Below are 25,944 nucleotides of genomic sequence, written 5' to 3'. Positions count from 1 at the left end.
TCGCTGTTACCCTCTACATTTAACAATGAAAAGTCTATTTTAAACTAAGCACGACAAAGTGGACATATGAACCCACAGTAGCTTTTATAGAGATGTATGGATATGTCGGTACTTTGACAAAATTGAACTAAACTAAGTGATTCATACATAAACTTTTGATAAATCAAAAATTATATCAAAATTTCAGCCATGACCAAACTTTTTAAGGCCAAGGTTATATAAGATATGAAACTTCGTTGACTAATAATGAGCCAGGTTGTAAGTCTTTACAATAAACAAAACCGAATTTATAAAAAAAAACTGCCATAATCAGTTAAAATCAATGGAAGTAGTAAAATCTTTTCTCTCTAATTAATTCCTCCTTCTCCTGCCACCACTTACACCGTTTCTGGGATCGTTCACAAGGAACAGTTATAAAGGAACACCAGTTTAGGTTTTCTTTACTTTGTAGTTGCTTAAAAAAAACTGGAATGGGATTTTACCATGTCTTTCCATTCTATGCTTTCTACTGGGTGAAATGCACCATGGGCTTAACCAAATCGATTTTTTCGCTTTATTTCGTTTTGTAGTTGCTTAAAAAAACTGGAATAGAATTTTAACATTCCTTTTCGTTCTATGCTTTCTACTGGATGAAACGCACCATGGACTTAACTGAATTGAAGGGTTATTTATGCCATTTTTTTTTCGCTTTTCGCTGTGTTTTTTTTTTTTTGTTTGTTTTTCCAAACACGTTCATCATTTTTCCCCCTTATTTTTGCTTTTTTGTTTTACCAATTTCTTTTTTAAAGAAGTTTTATGTTTGTTCGCTGTTTTTTTTTTTTTTTTCGGTTTTGGTTTTTCTGATTTTTTAACATCTTTTTTTTTTTTTTTATTAATATTTAAACAGAATTATTAATACACTTAGTCTTTACTTTACCCCCCTCCTTACACGCACACCTCCAAACATTTCAAACTTGATAAAATTATTTATAAAAAAAAAATAGATGACTTAAGTGCCATCAGCTATAATTGAAACCAAAACTTATAAAGAATTCTTGGGAAAATTATTTATTACAAGAAATGGAAGTATATAACAATTAAACGACACGGATGTAAACGTGGCACACAAAATAACACACGCTATCATATTAATATATAGATTTAAACATGACAAATGGACAGACTGGACCCTTTAATAAAGTGTGTTATTTTTCGCGCCATTTTTAATATGTATCAATGAAAAAATTATTTTTAAAAAGTTGCAATTAAAAACTAATTTGGATTATCCGGACTATTATTCTAATCTTGGATGTTAGTTTCACAACGTTTTGGGCAATAGAACCTTCAACCTTCTTCATTATGTCTTGTCAAACTCTGGAACTTTAATTTCAAACTCTGGAACTTTAATTTCAAACTCTGGAACTTTAATTTCAAACTCTGGAACTTTAATTTCAAACTCTGGAACTTTAATTTCAAACTCTGGAACTTTAATTTCAAACTCTGGAACTTTAATTTCAAACTCTGGAACTTTAATTTCAAACTCTGGAACTTTAATTTCAAACTCTGGAACTTTAATTTCAAACTCTGGAACTTTAATTTCAAACTCTGGAACTTTAATTTCAAACTCTGGAACTTTAATTTCAAACTCTGGAACTTTAATTTCAAACTCTGGAACTTCAATTTCAAACTCTGGAATCCGTTTGGAATTTTGGACAGAAATCTTAATTTAACGCACTAGAGTCGCTTCCTCTCGTTAAATCAGCCATGATCGGGCGGAAGTCTTAAGTAATTTGTGATTGTATTCTTACTATTGCCCGCACTGAGGATTGATCTTCCAAAATGGCCATAATGTTGTGGGCATAAAGGCCAAAATGAGAACAGGAATCCAAATAAGCCAAAAAGCAATCTTCATCTCAAAAATTCCGAAACAGAAAATAATTGTTTGCCAATCACTCCCCCCCCCCCACCACCACCACCACACTCCAAATATGTTATTCTTGTTTATTTGTTTTATTCTGTCTGATGAAACAAGATTTCCAGTGTATCATTTCATTCCCAAATGTGTTTTCTTTTCACATTAATGGCTTAGCATCTGCTATCATAATGTGTAAATTAAATACAGTTTATCTATAAATCTTCATTATCTGTAAATTGGGAAGATTGGGTTACCCTCTATGCTTGGCTCAAGTCCATGAGCTATTATGATCGCGCATAATACGTGATATTCACTTTTTTTTATCTGAAACGCTACTTATATCTAACATTGCAAAATCCTTCGACAAGTCAAGTAATTTATGATTCTTTTGTGTGTCCTCGCATCATTGAGAGGATTTGTTTCTGGATTGGTTGATTGGTTTGTACAAGTTTCAACTTGATTAAAATATCTTTAAAAATCTATCATTCTACCTGACATGTTCTATTAAAGTTTAAAAAAACATTTCCTTTAGTGTGTCATGCTTAAGTTTAAAAAAAAAACATTTCCTTGGATCTATCATGCTTTACTTAAATCTACCTTGTCTTTGGTTCGTCATTCTTAAGTATGAGATGTCCTTGCCTTTGATCCAGTATGCTAAAGCTCGAAACGGCATCGTTTTTTGTTACACTTAAGTTTGAAACGGCCTCGTCTTTGTTCTCTCACGCTTAGGTTTGGAATGGAATTGTCTTTGTTCCGTCGCACTTAAGCTTGAAACTGCCCAGTCTTTGTTCCGTCATGCTTAGGTTTGAAATGGAATCGTCTTTGTTTCATCACGCTGTTGGTACGGGTTTAGGTTCTTCCAAGTCCCAAAACTACCAACCAGCTTTAATAATTACTAAACGTACAACAAGTATAAACGACAAGAATTTATTAACAAACATGAAAACATGACAACACTGCAATTCAGAACATTAAGGTAAAAAGATTACTCACTTCAATAGTGGGGTTTACCGGAGAAGTGAGGACTGTATTCTAGAGTTGTACTCTGCCTGTCCAACATTGTCTTTTAGGAGAAGAACTTTTTGCGTCCGTGCCTCATGTGTACGGACTCTTCTCTTCTTTTTTCAAGGGACCTCACTCCTTACCCTACACCGGTAATCCGGTGCTCTTATTTATTCCCCTACAACGCTTTAGTTTGAAATAATTTTGTCTTAGGTTTATCACAGTTCAGTTTATAAGCGCCACTGTTTTAGTCTTTAATGACTGAGTAGGTATATCTTAAGAACTTCTTTTAAATGTAAGAATAATGTTTGATAACCATCATTTGAAAGATATGTTGCTTACTGTGTAAAAGAATGAAAATTTCTGAAGACGAAAATGATACATTGTCTTTAGAATTATAAATCTATTCATTTGCCAAAGTGGTGGCATAATGATTTAGGATCAATTTTCTAATTGCTATTATCAGTTTTGTTATCTGAAAAGGTGTTAGTCATGTGTCTATGAGTAACTTTATACATAGCATGACTGATACCATATACTATGAAAAACATACTTTTCAAACATAATGATCTTGACCCAACAACACATAAATGTAACAACGGAAGCTAAAAAAAGGAATTATTTCTGAATATTAATGTAAATGATAGAATATCATTCACAAAGGATGTTTAACTATATACAAAGATATAAAAATCACATATGATTGTAATACAAATTTCATAACAAAATCTTTAAATCATAACTATGATTCATATACATTTACAATAGATGCTTCAGCAGCATATCATCTTAGAGATTGATATGCAATAAACTAGTCTCGACTGAGCTCCAATCCCTGTAAAACATTCCTAACAAAAACTCTTTTAGCTGCAACCACTGTAAATGATTTTGTAAATGATATATATATATATATATATATATATATATATATATATATATATATTTGTGTGTGTATGTATATATATATATATATATATATATATATATATGTATATTTTGGCAGCAAGTCATTATTCAAGCATGTCTTATTGAACATGACAGTTCTTTTTTTCCGATTTTGTTGGATATCTTTTCACGCGGAGGGGTCGTTTTATTTTGACTGGCATGTTGTATATTATGGTGCTCAAAAGTTGTTGTTCAGCCATGTTCTTAAGTGCTTTCTATCAGTACATTATATATTGGTATCGGTTGAAAAGATATCCAAAAAAAATTGGAAAAAAGAAGAACTCTGTGTTCAATCAGACGTGCTTGAATATATATAAGAGCAATTGTTATACTGTACTTTGGGATAATTGCACCAAATCCGGGGTAATTGCGCCAACTAAAAAAAAAAAAAATGCTCTTTGTATGTGTGGTTGTTAAAGGAGCACTTTTAGTTGGCGTAATTACCCCAAAGTACGATATATATCAAGTTTCAAGTCTGTAAACCAAAAATTGACAGAGTAAGTTGGTAGAGTGTTCCGTATGCATACAGACAAGGTCACTTATATATATTATTTATTTTGTTTGTTTGTTCCGTTTTATTTCTCTATATTATTTATAGAATTTTAATTGTAAAGGGAAGCATGTTTTTAAAGTTAGGTAGCAATTTGTTGAAAATCAAGTTGATTCATTGAAAGAAAGGAATATTTGAACACAAATGCTAAATATTTGTCATGGAAATAACGATATTGTAAAACAACTATTTTTTATATTAAAATCCAAACAATAAATTACACAAAAAACAATAACAAGCAATAGTTAATTAATAAAATGTCCTTTTTCAAAACCAGTATGCAAAGTAGGTAACCTTGTTGCTTATAGCACCTATACATTAACAGTATATAAAAAAGCGATGGTGTGTCGATTGTGTAAAGTTGAATTAACTTGAAATAAGGTTTTTTTTTTTTTTTTTTAAATTTTACTATTAGTACATGGAAACATGTTTTTCGAATGCTCCTTGCTCTCCATATTCCATAATAGCATAGTTTAGTAAATGTTTTTATGTACATTATAAAATTTTTGTTGAAATATTTGCAGAGTTTTGTTTTCCTTAAAAGCATCCGTTTCCTGTGACTCGCCCTGTATAAGAATGGAACCCAAGTATTGCATTTATTCATTTAGATTTCAGTAATATATATATAAATAAATAGTAAGTGCGAACATGGGTGAAGCATTTTTTTTTTTCCTTCATTTCTGTACATTCGATGTACACTAGATATTTAATAATCTGCTCCTATAATGTCTGCCGTCTGTCTCTTCAAAACACGGTTTTGGTTTGTTTGAAATAGAACATTCCTCATCATGAGCATTCTTTCTTCACCCTATAATCTGTACAGTTTTTGCCATAGTGTTACCAGATCGAGCTGTCTGAAGATACTGGCTTATCGACTTAAAATACACCAGACATTGATGTTGCTTTAGGGTTTGTGTTCCTTGATAGAAGCGCTGGTTGAGTTTGAATAAAATGAATATGTATTAGATACGTTTGAAGCCAAAACAACGCGTTATTACAAAATAAACAGATATTTTGCTTGAAATTTATATAGAAATTTATAAATGTATTTCGAAGATATACTTCATCATCAGTATGTCTTTCTTTCTCTTTTTAAAGAAAGGCATACTGATGATGAAGTGTATCTTCGAAATACATTTATAAATTTCTATATAAATTTCAAGCAAAATATCTGTTTATTTTGTAATAATGTGTTGCTTTGGCTTCAAACGTATCTAATACGTATTTATTTGATTGATTTTACCTTTTTTTTCTTTCTCTTTGCAAAACTCAATCATGTTCTGCAAAGTCAAAAACAAAAACAATTTTTCCCTACAAAACAACCAAACAAAACACCAGAAATAAATATTTGAAAATACAAAGAACTTGTAGTATAAATACTTTTTCGAAAATAATTGGATTCTGCCTTAAATAACCTGGAGAGCGTTGATATGCTGTAAAACAACCCAAACATTATGAATAAACATTTGAAGATATCAAGAATTTAAGAAATACATTTTTATTTTTCCAATATTACTGGATTCGTTGTTAAATAACCCCAAAAGAGTTGATATGCCATAAGACAAAACAACCAAACTATATAACTTTTGACAAGCCCGTTGTTTATATTGCTCCAACAAGAGTTTTAGATTAAAAGAGTATTTTAAATTCAAATTGAAATTTTGTTTTGCTTTTTATGTAATAGCTTTCTCTGCATGTATTGCATATCACAGCATAGATTTTATTCATAGAAAAAAAAACAAAAAAGTTAAATTTCTTCATTTTTTTGATGAAAGGCAAATTGCTGCGTTTCGAATGTTAAAATGATATTCCCTTGTGTTACACTTGTCACTCGTCTGAGAATTTGTTTTTATTTTTAGTTTTTGAATTGCAACAATAGCATTACGAGCAGTAAAAATAAATAAATTCTTCAAAGATTAATGCCAAATTTCTCCTTGCCTTCTGACTGATTCCTGTCTCTGTTCATTCTTGGGAAGACTATTTCCAAGATTCTCTGATCCATGATCGAAAGCGATTTCTTTACGAAAGCCATTTGAGTCATTTGAAAGCATCTTTAAGGATTAGACACATTTCAGTTTCTTTTGTTTTTCTTGAAATAAATAAATAAATATGGAAGCAAAACTAGCAAACAAGTTTTGTTTTTATTTTTTCAGTCTTTTCTCTGAGAATTCTTCAGATGGAAGAGTGGGAGAATACGGTAGTTAATTTTTTTTTTTTTTTTTTTTTTCTTATTGTGTTATATTATGCACATTATGAAACTTGTTTCTTGCTTTGTACAAGTTTATATTACAGCCACCAGAGGTTTGGGGGGTGGTTGTCAGATTGAATTTGCTGTTTAATTGTTCACAATGTTTGGCTGATTGATTTTGATACTTGCAGTTAATATCAAGAATTGACCCGCCCCCCCGCCCCTTCGGACATTGATTCTTGTTTATCTATGATTGATTGTTTTTTTTTTTGTTTTTTTTTTATAGATAAAGATATCATATAATTTGGTATTATTACCCCTCTTATCCAAACACCCAATACATTGTCTCTTGTCTGTCCGTCCCTCTTCTCCCTCTCATCTCTCATAATGTCTGGTGCCACCAGATCAGGCTGCCTGAAGATACTGGTTTCCTGATAAATTCACCAAACATTGATGCTATTGTTTTTTTTTTCCTTTTTCTTTTGCAAAACTCAATCATGTCCTGCAAAGCCAAAAACAAAACCAACATTTTTCATCTACAAAATAACCAAACCAAATACCATGAATAAGTATTTGAAGATATAAAAAGAACCTTAAAGCGTAAAAACTTTAACCAAAATGACTGGATTTGGCATTAAACAACCTAAAAAGGGTCGATATGGCATAAAACAAAACGCACCAAACCCCTCTAATAACATTACACCTTTTTCCCTATTCTACATCTGTTTCTCCTTCCCCAACAGAAATCAATCCTTTCAAAATGTCTTGACAAGATTCTGCTGCAACCACAAGGAAGACATGTTTTTCATTCTTGCTAGCTTACTCCAGTTTTTACCTAAATGTCTTGTTTTGACTTTTACGTAAATGAGGGAGAGGGACAAACAAGAACGGATACTCTTGCATTTTTGTTTTACTTGGGGGAGGGGATTGCTGTTTATCAAGGACCGGATCCCACTCTAAAATAAGGGTTAAGTGTTAGGTAGATGCAGGCGATACAGCATGATCAGTAATGGTGGAACTTGGTAGGGCTAGATTATTTAAGAGTTTGAAACCGTATTTAATGATGAAAATGTTGTTTCATACTTAAGTATGACAGACTGGCAAGATAGATAGCTGGATACACTGACCAACCTACTAACTGAACCTCTTCCAGAAATTGCTACAAGCATTTTAAGTCTCACTTTAAAATTGCAGGAGAAGTATGTAATGATTGTTTTCATAATTAATATATGTAATATACATAGTGTTAAAGTAAATGCTGAAAATCTATACACAACTAACAGGACCTGTGTCCCAGCATTGCCTGTGTAGAATATAAATAAATGCTTTAATTAAAAAAAAAAAATAAAAACGTATACAGAATAGGAATTTCCTAAATAAAAAAAAATATTCCTGTAATGAAGTGCAGAAACCATATTTAATGCCTTAGGATACATTTTTTTTTTTTTTTACCCCCCCCCCCCCCGCGAACTTAAAACTTAGTTTATGATAAAAAGTATTTGAGTCATTTTATTTGGAATAAATGTAATCATTTTTAAATTTTAAACCCCAAATATATTTTAAACGCTAAATTTATGTAAAAAGTGAAATTAATTTTTAACGAAGAATCTATTAATTTTTATAAAAATAATTTTTAGTGAAATTTTTACCGTGAATAATATAATTAGACTTAGTTACTAATATACTTCACCATATTATAAGAGTAATTTGTATATATATAAATTTTCACGTTTATTTGTATATATGTCGGTACTTTTGTATTATATAGAGAAATAGCGCTAAATTTATAGTTTAGTAATATATGTATATATTTATATCTCGATTTTAAGTGAAAAAAAACCTTAGTTAAATTTATTGATTGCTCTGATATGGGAGTAATAGTTCTAAAAATCCGTATTAACAAAAAAATAAACGAAAAACAATTATAATTGTAATGGTTGGAGCTAGAAAATTTAATGCAAACTTATAATAAATTTGCTTCAGAATTATACCTTGAAAAACCTAACATTATTTTGTGAATAGGTTATATTTGTTTGGATATAGGTTGTTAGTACCCCTCTTTCTTTTTAGAATGGTTCAACCCTGTAAAGTTGACTTTAATATAAAGGGATGGTCTTTATTGAAAGTTTCGTGGATGGTTTTTGGCCTGATGAGGTGATTTTCCCTGCTAGGGGGTCATTGAAACACGTTTGCTAATGTGTAGCCAATAGCTCTCCAACAATCAATATATTGCTCTGTTTCATGCATTGAGCACTCTTTGGAATGACATATTGTGTTGTTGTTATGTGTTACTGAAAAATTCTACCAACAGTATAATTATATATATATATATATATATATATATATATATATATATATATATATATATACACTGATTATAAAATAAATTAATTTTTGTATTAAATGACACATTACAGATATAAAATCCATTATTTTGATCTTAAGGCAGCAGACGTACTTTGTTTTATGTGGCTAGCAGTGTTACCTGGCATGGATATAAATGGCCATTTGACCTCCAAAGAATGAATTTTTATTTCTAAATTTTAAATATTATTTTACTGGTGTTACTTCCATTAAAAAACTACTTTGTAAGGGTTTGTTGAGTATTTTCATGTTTTTGGTAGAAATACAAACATACAAACAAATGTTTGCCCTTTGTAATGATGAACTAGCAGGGAGACCTGACGTTGCCCGAAATTGAATGATGATCAATGAATGTTCCAAACTCCCATATTTTTATTGTCATCGAAATCGATGATATTGTCTATTTTTCAATCAAATCGATTGATTGCCTGCTCTAGTTGGACACATATTACGGTGCACTGGAAGGAAGTTTCAGATGCCTTCCCACAGTGACTTAATCCACAATACATTATAGACTACATTGCACTGTAGAGAACCTACTGTCGATTTTTATAAAATTATTTTTATGTATATAATGGCTTCAATTAATGTTTATAAATGCAAAAGTCAAATATCACGGTTCAATTTTGCTCTTAACAGAAACATGAATTTCAAACACGCCCCTGTACTATTAAAGAACCTACTGTTAATTTTACATGTTGAGCCTTTCGGCTTGTGTGGAAATAAAACTTCTCAAATGCACTTGTGATATTAGGCTGTGTAAAATGTTAAGTTTAGTCAAAATCGCCTGTTCCCTCTTTCATCAGATACTTCAATTATCATCAAAGACATTCCGATACAAAAGCTGGCTAAAAACACTGCCAGGCATATGAAATACCTTTGTGTGAAATTTCATAAAAAATAGACCCAACCATTTTCGAGTCCATAGGAAAACACACACATACATACACGCAAAGTTCCTTTCATATAGTAGTAGTAGTAGAAAAAGATTTTCTGATAATTGAAAATGACCTTTTTATGAATTGGTTTGTGTTTACATTATTTTGTGACTTGGTCCAAGCCTTTTTTCTATTATTTTTTGTGTTCATGATAAAATGAAAGACAAAGTAAATCCAGTTTATTAAAAGCTGTGATAGTCCTTTTGATATATGAATTATATAGCAAAGGAAAGGGAAGGCTATAATTTCATTTGTACATTGCAAACTAAGTTAGGATTGTGTTCAGTTTGTTTTATGTGGTTTCCGCTCTATTATAGAGCATTTCCCTTAAAACCGGCAGAATTTATTCGACCAACTCTTGCATGACTGCTCAAAATCCCTGCAGGTTGGCAGAAGTGATGATTTTGTTAATCAATTATGGAAATGTCTTCAATAACACCCCCATCCTCTCTCGTAGTTGCTTTTCTATACCTTATCTTCACTACTGCCCCTGCCTCAATCTCAATTGTAGCCTTGAGGCAGAAGGGTCTACAGGTCACCTTGTTAACGATGCAAATCTAATTGTATGAGTGAACTGTTCTTAGTTTTCTTTTACGCAATATTTCTGATATTTCTCTTGCTATCTCCTTATTATCCCTGAGATATATGAATCTGAATATATCAATTTATCTCCTATATAATATATCAAATCAGCATAATCATGTTGACACACCGGTTCTCGTCAGATCACCAAAAGTTAAGCAATGTTTAGCCTGGCTAGTACTGAATGGGTGGCCATTTGGGAATTCTAGTTGCTGTATGAGCTCTGTGCTTATCTTCGGCATTGTTTCCAGTCACCCTGAACCTCCTCTTGCCACTGGTATTTAACAACGCCAACTCAGGAGAGGTGTGGTTGGATTTGTGCAACTCTTGCTGCAAAAATTCCATGCGCAGGCATCCTAACAGTGGGTATCCATAGTCTGTCAAGACTGGAGGAAGCTACCATATCAAATGAGTTTAAAGAATATGGATAGATTCTTTATATAGACGCTTATCAGAATACAAAGAAGCTCAACACATGAGGGTGGAGCATAACATAAAGTTAAATTTAAAACAATATAAAGTAAATATTGGTGTGTGTATATATATATATATATATATATATATATATATATATTGGTATATATTAAATTATTTGTCAGTTCAATAAGGAGAATAATTGACCGCCCCCTTAAGTAGACATTTTTATTAAATCCCCACACTAACGTACTGTACATGCAATAACCCTTATCCCTGAGTGGCTTCCGGGCCTTGATAAGTGGTGATCACCTTGTAAAAAAAAAAAAAGAAAAAAAAAAAGAGAAACGTATAGAAAAAGGGATTAGAAACGTTCTTTATGCGTAGGCATTTTGAAGCTTTATGCTTCCCATCAGAAGAGATGGGAGCTACATTACAGTTTTAGGGAAATATGACATCTAACATAGGATACGTTAGGATGGAAACGCAAAATAAAAATAAAACATTGGAAGATAGGTAAAGTATAGAACATAAAAGTGAAGGGAAAAAATAAAAACACAAATTAGGGAGATCGAGTGGCCCTTATATTTGACACTTCTCGCCATTTTCTATACTCATTTCCCCTAAACCTCCTCATGCATTTTTCTATTAGAACTCCCTCCATTTTAGTCAACCCCCATCGCTTCCCTCTAGCCTCAAAATAACCCCCTGGTTATATAATGACCACTCTATCTCCCTACTTTTTTTCTTTTTTTTCCTTCAATCCTTATGTTCAATACTTCATCTATCTTCTTTCTATGTTTTATTTTCATATTACATTTCCATCCTAATGTATCCTAAGCTAGATGTCTCATTTCCCTATATTTGTAACCTGGCTCCTTTTTTATCCTCTGATGATGAGCATTAGGCTCCAAAAATGCCTAGGTATAAAGAGCGTTTATAATCCCTCTTTCTATATATAGATTTTTTCTTATTGAACTGGCGAATTCATATATACCTGTATTTACTTTATCTTGCCTTAAATTTCACTTTAATTCCAAGTGACAGGTATTGAAGAGTAAAAGCCAATGAATATAACAAGGTTATTGACAGTTCTCAATAAAAAGAGCAAGATATTTTATTTAATTTTTAGTTACTAAAAAATAGATGAAATATATATTAGTGGCTTGGCAAGGCCACAGGGGGGACATCAAGCAAAAAACTAAGCTGCCTTACAGGACACTGTATACAAATGTAGTCAAATTTGGGCATATTTTATTCGTTTGAAAATATAGGTTCTTTTTTACCAATGGTCACCAATTTGATTGTAAATTTCAACTTACAATTTTAATAATTTCTTTTCTCACATATATGTATATATATATATATATATATATATATATATATATATATATATATATATATATAATATGAGAAAAGAAATTATTAAAATTGTAAGTTGAAATTTACAATCAAATTTATTGTCCGATTGAATACTCCAAAAAACTATTTACAAAGTCCTTATATATATATATATATATATATACACACACACACACCACCTTTTTGGCAATTTTATAAGTTACAAATCTCAACGACTATTGATCGGAGTTTAACAAATGAAGGTGTGTTGGAAAGGTAATGGCCTGAATTGTGTAGTGGGCTATGTGACGTTCATCCATCATCCAGAGCCTATTTTTGGCATTTTTTTACAGCCATAAAATGTTTCAATCATAGTCATTTGTTTTCCTAGTTTTGCATTTGAATTACAAAATATCTGATATTTCCATAAAACCTAATCTTGATGGAAGAGAGACTAAAATTGCTATGGTTTCAAATGATCTAAAATAACAGCAAGGGGAGACTTGATTCCAAATATTTCTCATATGTTATATCTCTCCTCTTTGGTTTTCATACATGAAGTAAATTTCACAGTGTATAAGGATTATTTGATACGGGAGATATTCATAATTGTACCCTACTTCCAAAAGAGGGGAGATATAACAAACGAGAAATATTTGGAATCAAGTCTCCTCTTGCTGTTATTTCAGATCATTTGAAACCATAGCAGCAAGTTTTAGTCTGCTCTCCATTAAGGCCAGGGGTTTTGGGGAAATATATAACATTCTGTCTATATTGTATCTCTTGTGACTTTCTCATTCTGTGGGTCTTTTGCTCCCCCTCTCAGTGTCTTGCATTTATTTATTAGCAAAATGGTTGGCAGATGAGAAGGAAACCTTGTCAAAGTCTTGCTCTCCTCCAAGCAATTGTGGAGATATTAAATAGTTTCTATTTTCTTGATGCTGTGTTCCTTTCACCTAAGGGACCGTTTCACTCTTTTCCCTTTAACCAAAATGAATCTCCAGAAACTTTAGATGTAGCCAGAATAATAATTTAACTATTTATTATTCTTTGTATTTTAATTTATTTCAACTTTTTAATGTACAAAACTGAAATGTATACAGGATGTTTGTGATAAATGTGACACTTTTTAGAAAGGAAAGAAAAACAAACTTATTTTGGCCAATAAATGATATATTATTACAAGCAGTTTTGTTTGAAGCGATATCTATTTAAAAAACAAAAAAAAAACAGATTTGGGAAATTAAGTTAAATTGAGTAATTATAGGGTGGAATGATAAAGTTGTCATCCTAAAGAAAAGAAAAACAAAACACTGCAGCTTTATTTTAAAACTTTTATTGAAAAAATCAATTCAGGTACCTTGATCATGAAGTAAAGCTGACATCTATTCAATGTAGCTGCTTTCAGCCTCAATCACTGCCTCGATACGGGTCCGGAACTGAGAGCATGCCTTTTCCACAAGCGCCTGCAGGAGCTCAGCATATACTTGGCGGATGGTGGCGATCAGGCTGGCTTTGGTATTGTGGGAGGTCATTTTGGTGATGTTCTCAACTAATTGACTAAATGTTCGACTAAATGAAGTAATCCAGCGGTTTCAGGTCAACGGAGGGGGGGGCAGTTAGAGTAAGGTACAAAGTCCTAGCACTCCTGAAGTCAAGCCTGGGTCTCTTTGGACTTTTGGGCTAGTGCCAAGTCCTGCTGCAACACCCAGGGTTTTCCAGTGGCCACCTGATTGCACCAGGTGATCACCACTCTTTTCAGCACATCCAGGTACACTTTGGTGTTGACTTTCAAGCCGACTTCGAAGATATTGTGAGGTGGCATGATGTGGTCTTCACTTGAAATCATACCAAAGACCATAACCATGGCTGGAAACTTTTCCTCACCCTGTTATTCGTGGCAATCCAGCAGTGCATTTTCAGTGCGCTGGCTATGGTCCTGTTGTCATAACTTGGATCAGTAGAGAGCATGAGTTGTACAGCGGCACATCTTTATATCTCGCTTGTTGAACGTTGCGTCATTTTCAGACATGATAGAAGGCTCCGATCGAGAAATAATACTTCAATTGTTTTTTTTCTTCATTCCATGGGTCATTTATTTTTCTTTTCAAATCATTGTTCTTTTCCTTTGCAGCAATCACTTGGAGAAGAGGGCATGTCTCTAGAATTCCGCCACATCTCCAGTTATCTGATCTGGTACTGCTCACATCACGTCTCTGAGGAACTGCTGCACGAGGTTATACTCTGCATTGGGAATTTTACTGTGCTTAATCCAGACAATCAGGTAAGATGAATTTTTATATAGTGAGTTTTATTACTAGTTCTGCCTTCTATTTGTTCACAAAGGGTTTTGTAAATTAATTTCAATAAACATGACATGACATTTCTGAATTTTTTAGATGAGGATTGGTTATTTATATTATTTGGATTCTCCAGACTACTGTTCTGATCTTGAGTGTGATTTTCTCGTTTTGGTCGATGTAACCTCCAACCTTCTTACAATTCAATTCTCAGTGTGGGCGACCGAAAAAAAAAAACAATTGCAAATTACTTAGGATATCTATCCAGTCGCGGCTGACAGAACAAGAGCATGCTACCCCCATGAAGTAAATAAAGGGTTCTTTTGAAATTTCTGTTCGAATTCCAGAGTTTGACAGAAACATTCCTGAGTTTGACAAGATACACTTGAAGAAGGTCGGAGGTTACATCGACCGAAGGTTGAAGGATCACTTCTAAGTGTGGGTGACCAAAAAATACAATTGCAAATTACTTAGGACCTCTATCCAGTTGCGACTGATGGAAAAAGAGCATGATTCCCCCGTGAAGTAAATAAAGGGTTCCGTTAGAAATTCTGTCCAAATTCCTGAGTTGTGCAAGATACACCTGAAGAAGGTTGGAGGTTACATCGACCGAAACATTGTGAAAATCACACTCAAGATGAGAACAGTAGTCTGATGAATCCAAATAATACACAAACATATTCTGAAACTACATTATCCAAGGTACTTGGATATTTATATTAGATTAGCGAGGGGTACCTGGCGTTGCCCGGGTGTTTTTCGGGTGTGAAAAAAAAAACAGGTGCCCATGAAAAAAAAACGAAGCCTTCACGACACGCAGTTGGAAAATAGGTTTTCATTTATGTTTGCCATTCATAAGAGATTCACCGTTTTTTTTTTTTTTTCTACATTTTCTTATATTTATAACTTAAGAACTATAAAAATTAAAACTAAAAAATAAGGATAGAAATATTAATAAAAGGTCTAATGATTTGTGTACGAGTGCAGAATGGGTCCCCATCGAATCCCTAGGAAATGCTGGGTATGTCTCAAAGGAGTGACATTAATTGAAATAGATTTCAGTTAATGTATACTCACATATACATTAATCGAAATCTATTTCAATTAATGTTGCTACAGTTATACCCTGCCCCACCCAATTAATGCCATACACCTTTTTAGCCTCACCTTAATGCCATACACCTTTTTAGCCTCACCTTAAAAATGAGATATTTTAAAATATAAAACATAAAAATATGTAATGTGGTTTTATGGGCTGGATGTAAAAGGTCATGGTTTTACATTCAATCTCTAACAATACTTGGTCTTTCTCTTAGTACTTGTGTCTATAATTATTAATAGATATATATATATTCTAAGATAAATTTAAAAAAAAAACAAAAAAAAAAAACAATAGTATGTTTAATTTCAAGGTAAATGCATAATATTTATTAATGTTCTGAATGTACCTGCTTAGGAGCATGACAGAACTATAACACACCTACTTGAGCTTGAAATATTTTGGTGGAAAGGGACAGCACAATCGTTGGTGCAAGGTTTTCAGAAAAAAACAAGAAAAATGACAGACTTTTCACCAGCAATCGTGTGGAGTCTTTCTGCCCAAATATTCCAAGCTGAGAGACAGGCCTGTTCATAAAAGCACAATTTCTATCAGGCTCTGAAGTTTGAAAATTAACACTAATAAATCTCTCTTTCTCATTTTCTTTCTCAAAATGATTGAATAAATTACTTGTTTTTAACCAGCCAGGATCACTGGTTTCACGCTATGAGCGATTTGTCAGATGATTCCAAAGTCTTTTTCTCTTTCAGAGTTATTTACTTGTCTTCATTTTCTCTTTGCAATTTTCTTGCCATTTTTAGATACATCCAAGTGTCCCTATAAGAGACTCTGTCATGCTTAAGTTTGAAATGTCATTTTCTTTGCTAAATGCATAGATTGTGTAGATGCATTTCAAAAATGGATATCCGTTCTTGTCTTTCTTTCACGGAATCCATTTTCTCTCTCATTTCATCTTTTATGTCATTGCATTGTGCATCATTTTACTTTCTAAATTTTCCTTTTACGGTTATAACTATGATCTAAAAATGATTTCTTTTATGTAGCTCTTCCTCTTTTTTCTTTTTTTTTTTTTTTTACTCCTCTATTTGTTATTCTTCTTGTTTATTTTTTTCTGCCCCCCCCCTCATCCTCTTTGTTGCTGTTTTTAGTTCTCCTCCTCTTATCTTTGTTCTTTTGTATGTGATCAATGTTTTATTTCCTTATGATAAAACTGATGTCCTAATCATTGAACTTAGCTTTTTTATGATGCACGCACACACACACACACACACACACACACACACACACACACACACACACACACACACACACACACACACATCTTAGTGTTGGAGTGATTATTTGAAATTGGAAACATTCGAACTTTTGGGGGTATCAGAAGTGGAAAAAATTGTGCATATTTTCCAATGCAAAAAGCGATTCTTCTAATTTAATAATTTTTTTTTTTTTTTTTTTTTTTTTTAATTTTTTTTTAACCTTAATTTTCAATTTCTGGTGCTAATGTTTATTGATTTTAAACTACCAGTAAACCTAAAATCAATAGATCAACGGCCCATAAGTGTATTTTTATGTTTGTGAAAATACATACAAATATTACATGATTTTTTTTTATGGTAATCTGAAAATAAAAACAGCAATTCTATAGCTAAATATCTAGAGGGTTTACAAGAATTGGTATAGGAAATTTAGAACTGAATTCGTAATTGTATTGGAATCAGGAATTTGGAACAGAATCTGTAATTGTATTGTAATCAGGGGGAAATATTGGAATTGTCTCATTATTAATATATGTAGTTAATGCGAAGGAACAGCTATTTATGCATCAAGATATCGAAACAGACACATGCCACATGATTATGAATTAATGCTGATATAATTTTACATTTTTTAATATTTTTTAAGTTTAATAAATCTTGTGTTAAATTGTCTGAAGAAATATTTACTGATATAGATTCTTTTTCGGAAGCTATTTTTATATCCTTTTTTTATCTTTTTTTGTCTTAATTCATTGTTTTTGTATCTTGCTAATAAGCTTTAAGAATTGCTTGGAACTTTGAACCACGAAGCAATATAATGTTTCTTTTTTTAGTGTACTATTAATCTTTGATTTGAAACGATAGCCTTTTCTCTTATTTTAATCTCCGGTTTATGATAATCCACTAAGCTCTTATTCATATTATTTTATTTTTCGTCCTTCTAATAAGCTGGGGAACAACGTTTCCCTGATACAAAGAACAACAAATATTCTGAAGATGTGCCCATTAAATGGATGCGTTTGGCAATGAAAACGCTTTTTCGAACTGGATTAATAAAAAAAAAAAAAAAAAAAAAAAAAAAAAGACAGATTAATCAAAGGGCTATTTTAAACCTTCAGAAATTCTATTTCAAATTAAGAGAAGACAGACTAACATTCAAATGTGACAGATGAAATAAATACGATTTTAATCTCAGGCGTGAAAGATCAAATATTATTTCCATTATAGGCATGGCAGACTAAATGCTATTTCAATTGTGGACATGACAGACTAAATAAATGCTATTTTAGTTGTAGGCATGGCAGACTAAATAAATGCTATTTCAATTGTAGGCATGACAGACTAAATAAATTTTATTTTAATTTCAAACATGACAAACTGACAAAAACATTTTTTTCCAAACACTTGAGTTAATCTATCTTCAATTCTAGGCACACATTCAGACGGCATGGGTGGTGGGGGGGGGGAGGCTTTTAGTGTAGAGGATAAACCTAAAAATCCAAATTAGAAAACAAAAATTCAGGACGTTTAAAAAAAAAAAATAGAAGCCTAAGATGAACTCTAAATTAAATCTTCCTCCTAGTTCCATTATTTGAACTCGACTCATCGGATGTGAAGCGTGCATGCGATATGTCAGTTTGTAAAAGTCATGCTGATGAATTGACATATCACTGAAGCATTTTGTTGACGTGCTGTCTGCTTGAAGTTGGGCGCCCTCCATCATAATCTGTCTTCCACTGAAGATGAGACAACGTTTGTGCCTGAAGCAGTCAAGAATATCTATCAACCATAAAAAAAATGGCACAATTAATTTGTAGTTGGCTATACGTTTGCCTGGTGAGGATATACCAAAGAGTTTAGGAGCTGAGCATATGCAAGCATAAATTACTATTGAATGCTTGTCAGAGCACACACAAGGACAAAAAAAAAAAAATTCTATAAAAGTAATTTTAATATAAATTCCTTCAGGTAAGTTATGATATAGGTAAGAAATTATCCCATATATTTGATGTTTATTTTGCGATGCAAGTTGAAAATAGTTGACTTTTTTTTTTTTTTTCTTTAGAAGAAATAAAAAAGGAAATTGCAATTGTCGAAATAATAAGTAAAGTGTATACTTTTCAAATTTTAGATTTATTCACTATCGGTAAAGAAATACCCCTTATACTTGAAGCTTATTTTAAAGATGAAACTTAAACAAAATAGTTGGATTTCTTAGGAGGTACAAAAAAGAAAAAAAGAAAAAGAAAATTGCAATTATTGAAATAAGTATACATTTAAAATTTTAGATGTATTCACTATAAAACGTTATACATTCAATAAATACGTTCGTCCACCTGTCTTTCATGCTTAAGCATAGGATAATGATTATATTACCTAAGATGAATACGCGTCTTTGTTTTAATTATATATAAAGTATTTTTTTATGTTCCAGAATTTTTTCTTTTAGGTGAGGATTGATAACTTTAATTATTCGAGTGACCTTCGGGTCTTGATAAGTGGTGACTCCCAAGTAAAAAAAAAAAAAACTCAAGGCCAAGGGCAGTTTTCAAAAAAAAATATTTTCTGTGTGCTTTTTTTGATACAATTCAATATTTATTTAATTTTCATAACATTAACAGCAAATTGATATTTTTAAATAATTTTTTAATGTTCGATTATTTGGATAAAACATTCTATGGCTCATGGTAAATATGTTTGGAAATGCCAAAATAGAATTTTCAATAAATAGAAACATTTATATGATGCAAGTCATCTTTTATTTTACCAAAAAATATCAATATTAAAATGTAAAATAATTATTCCTCATTTGTTTATTAAAAATCTTGTTTAAATAGTTTTATTAAAAAAGAAAAATCTTACTGGCGTTAAAAAAAAAAGAAAAAAAGACATCTCGATCCATGTTTACAGAATGGCATGTGCAAAGGTAAATGCAAAACCAATATCGACTGAAAGCTATCCCACTTGTTTCCTTGTTGGCTGGGGTCTTTATACCTTGCTTGCTCCCTGTGATAATGGTGTGGAGAGACCCAGCAATAAGTGCACACTTGCAGCCAAACCTGAAACCCATCTGACACAAAATAAGATGAAAATCAGATTAGTTCAAATTTGTATGCTGTCAAGGTTAGAGTATCAGTATAAAAAGACCTTTTTTTGTGTGTGAGAAATGATAGCTTGTGCACGAGAGAGTTCGCTGTGAGGAAGAGAGAGAGAGAAGTACACTTGCTGCTAGGAAAAGAAGCAAGATGTAAGAAAGTTGCAACGCTGACAGACCTTTTTTCTTTGTTTTCTTTTTTTTCTGGTTTCAGTCCCATTCATTTTAGTACTGTATTTATTTTACTATACGTAAGTCATAGGAAAAAAAAATGCAGATGCTGAGACCTGAAATTGAAAAAATAAAAAAATCTTCTGATGCTGAGACCTGAAATTGAAAAAAAAAAAAAAATCTTCAATCTGAGGTTCTATCATATGAACCATGTACAGCTGGCTAGATATTTTATAAGACTAAGCAATTGCAGTAGCTGCTACTGCTTTTATTATTAATGTCAGTCATTAGTGAAAATGTGAGCATTCTTATAATATTACAAGCAGGATACACTATATTTTGAAAAAATTCAATGCAAATACATGTTTATTAAAAACAAAGTTGAAGTTTCCATAGCAAAAACTGGTGAATCTAAGTCAAAAGCTATTAATGATAAAAATCACCAAACCGATTGACTTTATTTTATATATTAGATATTAAAATGTTTAACAAATCGGTGACTTATATTCTGAGATTTTTCTGCTTTTTTTACAGAACATTATTCAATCAGGCCAGTCTCCTACGATTCTTCAGCAACTTTGTGCTCTGCCATTCCAGTATTTTAGTGACCCTCGACTGACTAATATTTTGTTTCCTACTCTCATTGCCTGCTGCTACAACAATACTTCAAACAAAGAAATATTGGAGCAAGAACTTAGCAGTGCGTTATTGGCCAATTTCATTGAGGTAAGTCATTTCTTTTCTACTCGTTTACATTCTGATTGAAAAATAAATCTACCAAAAAATCACAATTGTAATTAACTTTTCTGCAATTCTATATACTACCTTCTTTTCTTTTTCTCTACCATATTTATTTCTCTGCTCCTATCTATTCTGCAATATTGACAAAATCACAAATTCAACATCTGTAACCCCATGCAAAGGAGTAAAAAAAAAAAAAATTCCTGCAAACGGCCACTCAGATAATACCAAGTAGCCCTGCTATTTTTATTTTAAAGTAAGTAGAAAATGGATCTTTGGTTTTTTTTTCGACAGACGCGTAACTTTCACTTCCTTTATATTGTTCTTTAGTCCTCACATTTCATGAGCATGTTTCTGACAAAGGAGGAAGAATTGCTGTTTTCTAGGTCATAATTTTTCAATACTTATCATTGGTTAGTTTTTGAACTTGCAGTATTTTTTTATATTTGTTTAAACTCCTTACATAAAGTAGCTTCATGCCTTGTCTGGAGCAATTTTCATTATATATATATATATATATATATATATATATATATATATATTATTAAATCTCCCCAAACAGTGTGTTTCATGGCAAACAACTGATGATCCCTGAAAACGTAGAACTATTGTTAGTTTGAGAAAGCAGGTTTGTTAAGCAATTGCAAGAGATTAAATGACTTACTGATGACAAAGTATTAAAAATTAAATTTTTATAAAAAAATATTTTTGTACAGTTTTCAAGGTTAAAGAGCTTCCAAGATGATGTATTATCAATAGTTAAAAAAAAATTTTTTTTGAATTTCAAACTCACACCCTCAATTTCTCTGCTCTTGTAATTTTCATGGCAATTTTAGATAAATAAAATTGTTGTAGTGAAATATGTAGATGGGTGGAAGGTTATTATTTGTAAATACGGTTTTCTATTTTTTTGTTGTCTGGATAAATACATCCAAATTTACGCCATTGACAAAACAGACGTTTGTCTTCCATCATGAACTCTTCACCTCCCTCAATTCTACGTTCATTTAATCACTACCATTAATACCAGCATTATTTCCGTGACTGGGTGACTGGCCATCTGCTTCATTTAGTTTTTCATTTCAATGCTGGAAATCAATTCATTTTCTTTCTTTCTACCTCCAACGCCAGGATTCTATCACCTCACATTGTCTTTCACAGTAAATTAGTGTCTCCACAGCCAATTGTTCTTCATTCATTACCAGTCTCTGCAGTCGTGTTGTATTTACCCTTAGCCAGTAATTATAATGATTGCACAATGTTATACTCCCCCACCTCACATCCTTTCCTCTTCCCTTTTCCCGTGCAGCAGCATATTTTGTTTCTGATGCACAAAAACTATTCCTGCCTCCCTCTATGTAATCGTCTATTAATGGTCATATGACAATCGTACATCAGGTGTTTCATGGGATTCATTTCACATATGATTATGGCTTTCGATCGTGTCGGCCATTTACCTGACTGGCTGAGTGGACTTCTCTTGCATCTTTTTATTAATGTTCACTAGCTTCAGATTCATGTTGAATCTATATATTTAAAATATTGTATTATTCTGAGTACTTTTCTCATAATGAATGTTATTTTTACGCTTTGGCCAACGTAACTTCCGACCTTCTTCTCGTGTATGCTTTCACTTTTGGCCTGTACATTAAACTAAAATATACCTTCTTGGTCTGGCTAGGATCAAAGAGTAATATCTGTTCTGTCTAAAGACTCCTATATGGATATTGGAAATAAACTGTAATAACCAGATATATTCTGACACTGCATTAATCAAATTACTTAGATAAATACTTTTACAGTTTTAACAAAAGGGCTACAATAGTTGAATTGAATTTTTTGTACGTTTTTTATGTTCAATTTTTTCTTTCTCAATAAAATATATAAACAAGATCAAAGTGTAGTATCTGTTCTTCAGATGCTGCACTTCTATTTCTTGTTCTCTTTCGGTGGAGGAGAAATCCTTCACGACTGAGACAATTTTTATTTTTGTACCTTTTCTCCACGTTAAAAAATGACCCTGGTGTCTAACTCTGTCCCGTGGGGAGGCATAGTAAATGAGTACAATAATATCGCAGGGTCTCCATTCACACTGAACGTCTACAGAATGCCCAACAACAATATATTACACATGAAAGCTGTTACAGTGGAATTTCCACAGGTTCCATTAGTTATAATGATTGCAAGATGTTATACCCCATCCCCTGGCCTTTCTTGTTCTCTTTTCCCATGTGCCAGCGTATTGTTTCTGATACACAAAATTTATCCTGCTTCCTTCTATGTAATTACTAATTTTCATGTAACAATTGTATATCAGGTGTATCATGGCCTTTGTGTCAGCCATTTACCTGACTGGTGGAGTGGACTTCTGCATTTTTTTTTTTAATGTTCACTAGCTTCTAATTCGTTTTGAATAAATATATATATATATATATATATATATATATATATATATATATATATATATAACAAAAAATATATTCCAAAATTCATGAATGTTGACCATCTTATAATTTATTCCTTTAATTCAGTTGACAATTACAATTCTTGACAGTGTCTGTTTTGTAGCGCAAAATCAATCACTTATATCAATCAGTGCATCTATTATGCCATTAACTCATCAGAAAAAATAGCAACAATCAATCCGTCAAAAGGAAATAAAGTATGATTTGGCATGATTAAAATCGGAAAATTGGAACAGAAGCTGCCAATACCTTTAATATGTTTCCATTGCGCCATTTTGTTAACTGAATTAAAGGAATAAATTATGAGATGGTTAACATCATGAATTTTGGAACATAGTTTTTTGTCATTTATTCACTATATTGCTCTCTAGTTACATTGAGCTTCTTAAATAAGGATTGGTGTATATTATAAGAAAATATATTTCTACAGAAATATATATATATATTTCTACAGAAATATATATATATATATATATATATATATATATATATATATATATTTAAAGTATTGTATTAATTGGATTATTCAGACTAGTTTTCTCATAATGAATATTATTTTAACAACATTTTAACTGATGTAACTTCCGACCTTCTTCTGGTGTATTTTGTCGAACGTAGGACTTTTTCTGTTGAACTCTGTAGAGAACTTCAAACAGAATTCTTTTGTTATTTATATTTTCTACAAGAGAGTCATCACTTTTCAAGGCTCAATGGCCACAGAAAGAGGTTAATGAATGTAAGATGGTAGTTTAGTAATCGTTAATAGTGTAGATTGGAGAGAGTTTGGATTATTTAAGGGCACAACTCAACAAGAATTTGTTTACATTGGACTTTAAGCCTACCATATTGTAGTCGTCCGGGAAGCAGTCCAATGGAACAGTGTTCCACAAGTGGACACTTCTAGGAAAGAAGTTTTGTTCATGGAATCTACAATTTAATCCACGGGGATAGCATGCACTTGTTCTGTCAGCCACAACTGAGTAAAAATCATAATTCACAATTCTGTTCTTAGTATCGCCTGCGCCAAGGCTTAAACCTTCAACCAACCTGAAGAGTGTCACTTAGCACTGAATTTTACTTAGTACTTTACCCATTATGCCACGGGTTCCATTTGAAATTTTGTACAAATTTTCGAATTTGACAAGAATACCTGAAGTATTTTGAAAAATGACTTCTTGCTTATATTTTGGATAAGATGAAAGTGTTGTATCTGTTCTGATATGACCATTTGTTCTGCTTTCGAATCAATCCAGTGTGCATCTTTTGGGGAGAGCAGATTTTTATCACGAACTGCCAGTAGAGGGGTTGCAAATAAATAGGCATTTTCTGCTTACTGATTGAAATCGTATCAATTTTATCAGAAATTATATCTTCAGCTTTAACTTCTTGATTATGATTGTTTTTTGTTGTTTTTCTATATTTCTTCATTCTTTTTCTGGTCCTGGTTAGACATTAAAAGATGTCCAATAGTGGGGTCCCATTTGGGTACCATGGGGGATGTAGAGTTTCCCTTTAGTCATCATTGCTCCCCGGTATACTCTGGACCAGAGTGATAATACCCGTTGGGGCATCTTATGCTACCAGACCAGGCTGTCTGAAGATATTTGGTTTCTTGAACAAAAATGCACCAAACATTGATGTTGTTTTTTTTTAATTTTGTAAAATTCAATCATGTTCTGCAAAGTCAAAAACAAAAACGATGTTCTTCTACAAAACAATCAAACCAAGCAACATGAATAAATATTTGAAAAAAAAAAACATTTTCTAAAATTACTGGATTCAACATTAAATGACTCAAAAAGGGTTGATATATGGTAAAATAAACCAACCAAACAAAATACCATGAATAAAAGAGCGGATGGTGGTCTAGTGGTTAACGACACTGAGCGGATGGTAGTCTAGTGGTTAACGACACTGACCAACAACTTGGAATCCAATTCGTTACACAAAAATCACTTTCACTTAACCATCATCAGCAACCTTCACATGGTCCCCTCCAGTAATCCCTTGATGTCTTTCTAGAACAAATTCTGACTAGAAAAATATCGGGGAAACCAATGTCAACAATAGAATCTTCGGATTCATATGGTATGATGATAATAAATATTTGAAAATACAAACAACTTGAAGCATAAAAATATTTCCCAAAATTATTGGATTCAACATTAAATAACCTAAAAATGGTTAATATGCTGTAAAACTAAAAAAAAAAAACAATCAACAAACATTCTTTTCCATTACACAGCTATCCACATATTGGTAGTAGTTATGTTATTTCAACCTTGGGTATGATGGACCAAAACAAAAAAATGTTATTTAAGCCTTGAGTATGACTGACCATAAATATGCTATTTTAACCTCTGGTATGATGGACCAAAAAAGTGCTATTTCAACTTTGTTGTATGATGGACCAAAAAAATGCTATTTAAGCCTTGGGTATGACAGACCAAAAAAAAAAGTTATTTAAGCCTTGAGTATGGCTGACTAAATAAAGCTATTTCAATCTTGGGTATGACAGACCAAAGAAATGCGGTTTCAACCTTGGGTATGATGGACTAAAGATAATGCTATTTCAGAATTAAGCCTGGTACACTGACTGGCAGACTGAGACCCTCATGAAGGTGCTTAGACAAATCTAA

General features: G+C 32.0%; 1 protein-coding gene across 10 annotated transcripts in view; it reads left to right on the top strand.

The window, feature by feature from the left end:
• The window catches only part of LOC145276941 (S phase cyclin A-associated protein in the endoplasmic reticulum-like), a 559,542-nt gene that overhangs the window by 476,096 nt on the left and 57,502 nt on the right, over positions 1 to 25,944 (top strand). For all 10 annotated transcript variants that reach the window (XM_080128440.1, XM_080128441.1, XM_080128445.1 and 7 more), the window contains 2 exons: positions 14,353 to 14,502; positions 20,634 to 20,825. In XM_080128440.1, the coding sequence (XP_079984566.1) occupies positions 14,353 to 14,502; positions 20,634 to 20,825 (342 nt within the window). The remainder of the gene's footprint in view (positions 1 to 14,352; positions 14,503 to 20,633; positions 20,826 to 25,944) is intronic.

The sequence above is a fragment of the Euprymna scolopes genome, chromosome 5 (genome assembly GCF_053919585.1).
Source record: "Euprymna scolopes isolate OS-2025 chromosome 5, ASM5391958v1, whole genome shotgun sequence".
NCBI classification, from domain to species: domain Eukaryota; kingdom Metazoa; phylum Mollusca; class Cephalopoda; order Sepiida; family Sepiolidae; genus Euprymna; species Euprymna scolopes.
Note: the sequence above shows the minus strand (reverse complement) of the source record. Positions and strands in the feature narration are given on the sequence as shown.